The sequence below is a fragment of the Rhinichthys klamathensis genome, unplaced genomic scaffold (assembly GCF_029890125.1).
Source record: "Rhinichthys klamathensis goyatoka isolate OS25496 unplaced genomic scaffold, OSU_Roscu_1.1 h1tg000391l_1, whole genome shotgun sequence".
Classification (NCBI taxonomy): domain Eukaryota; kingdom Metazoa; phylum Chordata; class Actinopteri; order Cypriniformes; family Leuciscidae; genus Rhinichthys; species Rhinichthys klamathensis.
Window position 1 is genome coordinate 623559 of NW_026606894.1, and position 8238 is coordinate 631796.

Below are 8238 nucleotides of genomic sequence, written 5' to 3' on the forward strand. Positions count from 1 at the left end.
CGCCGTTCTCCCGCGGCCCTCACTCGTCCTCCTCGCCACAGTAAACATGACTCGTGTCGTTCTCCCGCGGCCCTCGCCTCGTCCTGCTCGCCACAGTAAACATGACTCGTGTCGTTCTCCCGCGGCCCTCACTCGTCCTGCTCGCCACAGTAAACATGACTCGTGTCGTTCTCCCGCGGCCCTCGCTTCGTCCTGCTCGCCACAGTAAACATGACTCGTGTCGTTCTCCCGCGGCCCTCACTCGTCATTGCTCGCCACAGTAAACATGACTCGTGTCGTTCTCCCGCGGCCCTCACTCGTCCTGCTCGCCACAGTAAACATGACTCGTGTCGTTCTCCCGCGGCCCTCACTCGTCCTGCTCGCCACAGTAAACATGACTCGCGTCGTTCTCCCGCGGCCCTCACTCGTCCTGCTCGCCACAGTAAACATGACTCGTGTCGTTCTCCTGCGGCCCTCACTCGTCCTGCTCGCCACAGTAAACATGACTCGTGTCGTTCTCCCGCGTCCCTCACTCGTCCTGTTCGCCAAAGTAAACATGACTCGTGTCGTTCTCCCGCGGCCCTCACTCGTCCTGTTCGCCACAGTAAACATGACTCGTGTCGTTCTCCCGCGGCCCTCACTCGTCCTGCTCGCCACAGTAAACATGACTCGTGTCGTTCTCCCGCGGCCCTCACTCGTCCTGCTCGCCACAGTAAACATGACTCGTGCCGTTCTCCCGCGGCCCTCACTCGTCCTGCTCGCCACAGTAAACATGACTCGTGTCGTTCTCCCGCGGCCCTCACTCGTCCTGCTCGCCACAGTAAACATGACTCGTGTCGTTCTCCCGCGGCCCTCACTCGTCCTGCTCGCCACAGTAAACATGACTCGTGTCGTTCTCCCGGGGCCCTCACTCGTCCTGCTCGCCACAGTAAACATGACTCGTGTCGTTCTCCCGCGGCCCTCACTCGTCCTGCTCGCCACAGTAAACATGACTCGCGCCGTTCTCCCGCGGCCCTCACTCGTCCTGCTCGCCACAGTAAACATGACTCGCGTCGTTCTCCCGCGGCCCTCACTCGTCCTGCTCGCCACAGTAAACATGACTCGTGCCGTTCTCCCGCGGCCCTCACTCGTCCTGCTCGCCACAGTAAACATGACTCGTGTCGTTCTCCCGCGGCCCTCACTCGTCCTGCTCGCCACAGTAAACATGACTCGCGGCGTTCTCCCGCGGCCCTCACTCGTCCTGCTCGCCACAGTAAACATGACTCGCGCCGTTCTCCCGCGGTCCTCACTCGTCCTGCTCGCCACAGTAAACATGACTCGCGTCGTTCTCCCGCGGCCCTCACTCGTCCTGCTCGCCACAGTAAACATGACTCGCGTCGTTCTCCCGCGGCCCTCACTCGTCCTGCTCGCCACAGTAAACATGACTCGCGCCGTTCTCCCGCGGCCCTCACTCGTCCTGCTCGCCACAGTAAACATGACTCGTGTCGTTCTCCCGCGGCCCTCGCCTCGTCCTGCTCGCCACAGTAAACATGACTCGTGCCGTTCTCCCGCGGCCCTCACTCGCCCTGCTCGCCACAGTAAACAAGACTCGCGGCGTTCTCCCGCGGCCCTCACTCGTCCTGCTCGCCACAGTAAACATGACTCGCGCCGTTCTCCCGCGGCCCTCACTCGTCCTGCTCGCCACAGTAAACATGACTCGTGTCGTTCTCCCGCGGCCCTCACTCGTCCTGCTCGCCACAGTAAACATGACTCGTGCCGTTCTCCCGCGGCCCTCACTCGTCCTGCTCGCCACAGTAAACATGACTCGTGCCGTTCTCCCGCGGCCCTCACTCGTCCTGCTCGCCACAGTAAACATGACTCGCGTCGTTCTCCCGCGGCCCTCACTCGTCCTGCTCGCCACAGTAAACATGACTCGTGCCGTTCTCCCGCGGCCCTCACTCGTCCTGCTCGCCACAGTAAACATGACTCGCGGCGTTCTCCCGCGGCCCTCACTCGTCCTGCTCGTCACAGTAAACATGACTCGCGTCGTTCTCCCGCGGCCCTCACTCGTCCTGCTCGCCACAGTAAACATGACTCGTGCCGTTCTCCCGCGGCCCTCACTCGTCCTGCTCGCCACAGTAAACATGACTCGTGCCGTTCTCCCGCGGCCCTCACTCGTCCTGCTCGCCACAGTAAACATGACTCGTGTCGTTCTCCCGCGGCCCTCACTCGTCCTGCTCGCCACAGTAAACATGACTCGCGTCGTTCTCCCGCGGCCCTCACTCGTTCTGCTCGCCACAGTAAACATGACTCGCGTCGTTCTCCCGCGGCCCTCACTCGTCCTGCTTGCCACAGTAAACATGACTCGTGTCGTTCTCCCGCGGCCCTCACTCGTCCTGCTCGCCACAGTAAACATGACTCGTGTCGTTCTCCCGCGGCCCTCACTCGTCCTGCTCGCCACAGTAAACATGACTCGTGCCGTTCTCCCGCGGCCCTTACTCGTCCTGCTCGCCACAGTAAACATGACTCGTGCCGTTCTCCCGCGGCCCTTACTCGTCCTGCTCGCCACAGTAAACATGATGAATGGCGACTGTAGAACGCAAAAGCCGAATCCCGGACATTTTGGGCGATCTCGAAACACATTTTCGGGCAGATTCATCACGGAGACTCACTAGTAGCCTAGGCTTGTTGTTTAACTACTGCGTTCTGTTACCGGTAGGCGTGGCCTCCTAGGGCAGCAAAGCAAGTGCATTCTGGGAGTTGTTGTCTTTCATCCACATAAGCCAAAAATACATTTTCTGGCTTTTCTCAGTCTAGAAAGCTCCAAATTCAAAAATAATTTCACATTTCTTCTAAAAATATGACCCATTTTAAATACACATTCATCTTTCCAGAGGTGAAGTATCCCTTTAAATGACCCATGCACTGAGAAATCACATTTTCCTTGAGGTTTTTGACATATAAGAGGTCATCATATTATACGAATATCCTGAAAGTTTCTGAACTGAAAACTTCCTTGTTTTTCCAAAATCAGCTTTTATTGTTACCAGGCCCAGCGAACGACTCGTTCATGAATGTGCCTCTTTATGACGTAATAAGGTAGTGATAGACCGCCTCTGCAGAAGAAAATCAACTTCGCTTGATCGCCCACTGGCGTTAGTGAGATGAGGAAGAGAGAAGAGCACAGGGTCACTCACTGGACTAAAAATAACATTATCTTCAGGAGGATCCTAATGCTAGGATTAGGAATGTGGATATTTATTTTCAACAATGTGAATGTCTCATTATTGAACATTATTTATTCGTATTCGGCACATTTCACTGGATTCTTTGGTAAATCAGTCCCCAAAGAAGCGCAGGCTTTTACAAAATGGACTCGACAGTAATGTCACATGTTCATTCTAATGCCTGATCTGTGACCAGTGATTTCTGATGTAATGACTCATGTGGCTACAATCAGATGTTCTTTATCCTGTCAGTAAATCAAACCAGGGACTAAACGGTCAACTTCACATTGTTTTTCTTAGTAGGGTATAAACAATCTGTATCTGTTAATATTATATATCTGTTAATAATCTCCGTTTACAAAAGCTGTAGCTGTCAATCAAACAGCTCGTGTTTGTCACTGAGTTCTGGACTAGCGCCTAAACTCCCGTAATAATCAACGAATCTCTTATTTACATTGTGTTTGCACTGTTAGTTATGATGATCGTTAGTGTGTAGAAATCGAGTTGCAATGACGAGATGTCTGTGATCGGCTTTGTCATCCGTCAGGCTAAAGAGTGAAAAGAACAGCATTTATTTGAAACAGAAATCTTCTATGACAGAATAAATGTCTAAACAGTCCCTTTTGATTAATTTAATGCATCCTTGCTGAATAATAGTCAATTCCTTTAAAACAAACTCACAAATCTTGAATTGTAGTGTATGTCTTTGCTTTTGGTTTGCAGTAGGGAAGGTCAGACTATCATTCTTACAGATCGACTTGTTGATGCTATGCTGTCTCTAATAAAATTACTTGCCAATTGGCAAACGTTTACCTCACCAGAGTCAAGTTTCACTCTCATGTGTTAATTTTGGATTCTGCTTGTTTTTGTTTTGTGACAGCCAAGATATTTGTTATTGTGAAATGTTTGTATGGTCAATAATCTGTAGTCGGAGACCTCAAGTATCCTGGTACAGCCACAGAGATTTACAAAGAATTATTATAAGAAATGCGTCCGTTTATTTCTGGAACATGTTATCGTAGGCTAGTAATCGAAGTTATCAAGGCTCAATGCTTTGTACCTCGTCCCAACCAAACTCTTCTCTCTCTCTCTTCTTTATCTCTACCTCTCTCTCTCTCTATAGTTTTAAACTTAGCACAGTATCAGTCAGGCTTAGAAAAACAAACTCCTCTCTGTGTACTTTTGTATTTTTTGGAGGCACATCCCTCTACATATTTCTGTCAGGCGGCAATTTATTGAGCTTGTTTGGAGGGCTGTGGTTGGCCAGACACCGCAGACACACTTCTTTATATTCCTCGGGCTGCTTAAGAAGGTTGTCCTCCCGTGTTCCTCGCTGACAGGGACCCCTGCTAACTCTGGGCCGACAGCCAGAATCACAGAGACATCATGCTTGAGAGGGTGGCAAACAGAGCCGTACTCTGTCAGTAAACATGGGGGAAACACACGTGCACATCCACGCTCGCTTCTGGAGCTATTGGTAAAAAAAACAGACTGAAACAGAGAGGGATGTTTTTAGTCAAACATCAACTTACTGCTGGCCAAACTAGTTCTTAACCTGGACGCACCAACACACTGCACAGTCTACTCTCATCTTTTGTGTCGAGAGAGAGAGAGAGAGAGAGAGAGAGAGAGAGAGAGAGAGAGAGAGAGAGAGAGAGAGAGAGAGAGAGAGAGAGAGAGAGAGAGAGAGAGAGAGAGAGAGAGAGAGAGAGAGAGAGAGAGAGAGAGAGGAGGGTCAATAAGGGTCTTTAAAGGGTCAATTTAGTTTTATGGTAGGTGTCTATTTTATGATTAATTCAAAATGTTTTAATTATCTAGAATGCAATCGAGCCCTGTTATTATTATTAATATTATAATTCAATCCATTGTCCAAACCACTTATCCTCTGTAGGGTCATGGGTATTATTATTATTATTACCATTTACAAGGCACACAACTTATTATTTACAGGGCACAAAAACAGTATTTGGACACTTAAAAAATTTACCGAGTGATGCTAGTCCAGTCCTGATTCTAGTTTAATTCTAATTCTAATCCTAATTAGTTTTGAGCCATTTTGAGTTTTAATCAACTGTTGTTTTGGTAATATATAGTAGATGTAGTTATAGTTCTAGTTCATGACAGTAGTTCATCTGTGAACATATTCTACTACCATTTGACAAGCAAAATTCTGTCTTTAATGTTGAATACATATATTGTTTTATCATTTGAATCTTATCAAGCTTGATATTTGTAAATGTTCTATATGAGTAACACAGAGCACAGTGGCAAATGTTTACAGCCCCATTCGGAAAGGAAAGACCATTAACAAGAAGAAGAAAGTAGGAAGTCTCTTGTTTTAATTTGAGCATGGTGTGAAAATGGTGACCCTGTTGTTGAAATGGAGGCTGAGATTCGCATCTTTGAGGAGATGTATACGTATGAAGGTAAATTAGTAGCAAAACTCGAGAGCACGTAGATGTGATTTTGAGAACTTGTACAATAAATATTCGTACGTGTACGCGAGCATTTACACTCACAGCTCCGATGTGAAAACCTGTAAAATAAAAATCTGAACTTGAACGCTGAGATGTGCACTCGCAGACTATAGTCACAAAGCTGTATTCTGAATTTGAAGCTGCAGACAAGCAGTCACAAATGTGTAAAATGCCATTCACAAAGATACAACGACAGACATAAACTTGTAATACAAATTTGCACTTCTTCTAACATTCAAATTCGCAGTACAACCTCAAATTGGCACTTGCAACTTCTCAAATCTGTCACTGCAAGTTAAAATTTCACGCCTTGACTTTTGCTACTCTTTTCGCGATATATGAGGTGCAAAACTGACTTGTGCACTTGCAACTCAGTAGTGGCGAGAGAGAAAAGGGGGCGGGAGCGGGGGTGTTCAAAGGAGCCGTTTTATTGGTTGGCGCCTAGCCAATGAAATGGGACTTCTATTGTACGCGATGATGTCACGAAACCCGCCTCCTCGTGGATGTTCTGAAACGCTAACATGGCTTAATGCATGTTGTACTGCGAATTTGAATGTTAGAAGAAGTGCAAATATATTTGACATGTTTGTGACTGTCATTGTATTTCTGTGAATGGCATTTTACACATTTGTGACTGCTTGTCTGCAGCTTCAGATTCAGAATACAGGTTTGTGACAATAGTCTGCGAGTGCAAATTTCAACATTCAACTTCAGATTTTTATTTGACAGGTTTTCACATCGGAGCTGTGAGGGTAAATGTTCGCGTACACGTACGAATATTTATTGTACAAGTTCTCAAATGCACATCTGAGTATTGCTACTCTTTTACCTTCATATATACAAGTGTGTTTAGAGAGGATACTTTGTGTGGGACTGAACGGATCAGTAGCTGCGGAAATCATGGAGCAATGCGGAAAAGCTAATGACTTGGAAAAAGAGAGAAAGATGCAACTTAAGCAGTCAGGGCTGGAAAAAGCCAAGATGCATTACTTCCCATTACTTTCCATAGCGTTCCACTGAGCAGAAATTCTCCAACATACAAAAGGTGATTTCTGGCAAAAATTCACAGCGAATACATTTTAAGTGGTTATTGCATTGTTTTTATTGCAGCTTAGGTGTGTGTTCAACGTACGTATGTCCTATTAAGGTTTGTGCAGGACATATCATAGAGCTCATTCTTTTTTCAAAAATAGCCATTATGTCAGGTTTCTTGCAGGTGGACCTTAGTGGAGAGACCGCATTTGATTGGACTTATTTGCATAGAAAAAAGTTAATAAAATCGGTTATAGATTCATATGATGACTTGGGCTAAAATCCCAGTGTTTAAGCATTCATAGGAAAGTTAAAGCTGTGTTCAGCCGCCCCCTGCAGGAGGACACACACTATTAAACAGACGTCATCTAAACTGCACTTCCTCTGTGTCTCCGTCAGAAACCAATCCATCCCACCACTGGTATTCTGGCAGTGTTTGTGGCATTAAACTACTGTGACGTTGTGCACGTCGCTGGATTCGGATATCCAGAGTCCCGAAACCAGAAACAGCCCATACACTATTATGGAAAAGAAACAATGAAGTCCATGAAGGTTGGTTTTTGTAATAATAAAAACTGGGCTTTATTTCGATAGTCCACTTCAGACACTCCACTACATGTCAACTAACTCTCATTCGAGTATTAGTAGAGTTTTTGCTTAATATCTGCTAACACTTTATCGTGATGCTCCTCAACAGATATTCAACCGACTATAAGTAACTTTGCAAATTCATGTCAACTTATTAGAGTATTAGTGGACTGTTAGGGTTCAGGTTAGCGGAATAAGTTGACACGTAGTTGCAAAGTTACTTATAGTCAGCTGAATGTCTGTTGAGGAGCATCATAATAAACTGTTAGCAGATATTAAGCATCAGTCTACTAATACTCGATGACTGCTAGTTGACATGTAGTTTCAAAGCTGCTATAGTGGACATTCGAAAAAAAGTGTTACCAATTAATTAAAACAAATTGATGAATTAAACCTAATTCTATAAAATGATCCCATGATCTGCCTGACAGAACCCTTTTATATTGAACCGTTTCTTCTAAGACTGTGTAACATTGCTTTGCTTTACCCTATATTTACCCTATATTTACTGGATGTCCTTGTTGTTTCAGAATTCCTACCATGATCTCAACCAAGAGGGTCAAGTCCTTAAGAGACTGGAAGACCAGGGCGCCATTTTATATCTTCATCCTCATTCTTGACACCCAACATGAGCACACACGTAAAAACATACATGAGTGCATGTAAATACAACACTACAATATCCTCATCTTCGGACTTCACACAAGCCTGACTTATTTCCAGCTCTCACCCTGCATTTCTATGTGATTTCCACATTTTTGTCAGAATGTTTTTATTTGATTTTTTGATTTTTTTAAAAAAATATCACCACTAGATATTTTGTGAACCTCATTAGTATTTAATAAAATAAAATCTTGTTTTTCATTGGCAATATTTAATGGAGAATAAATGGAGACTTATATGACTCCTGCTTCTTGTTTCTCCTTAGAAAAAGATCCTAGTGGTCTCCCATGTGT

The 8238-nt window shown here is 45.8% G+C and overlaps 1 protein-coding gene across 2 annotated transcripts in view; it reads left to right on the top strand.

Moving 5' to 3' along the window:
- The window catches only part of st3gal4 (ST3 beta-galactoside alpha-2,3-sialyltransferase 4), a 53639-nt gene extending 45608 nt beyond the window's left edge, over positions 1-8031 (top strand). For both annotated transcript variants that reach the window (XM_056234257.1, XM_056234258.1), the window contains exons 10-11: positions 7094-7246; positions 7813-8031. In XM_056234257.1, the coding sequence (XP_056090232.1) occupies positions 7094-7246; positions 7813-7902 (243 nt within the window). In that variant the 3' untranslated portion in view covers positions 7903-8031. The remainder of the gene's footprint in view (positions 1-7093; positions 7247-7812) is intronic.
- The last annotated feature ends 207 nt before the right edge of the window (positions 8032-8238 follow it).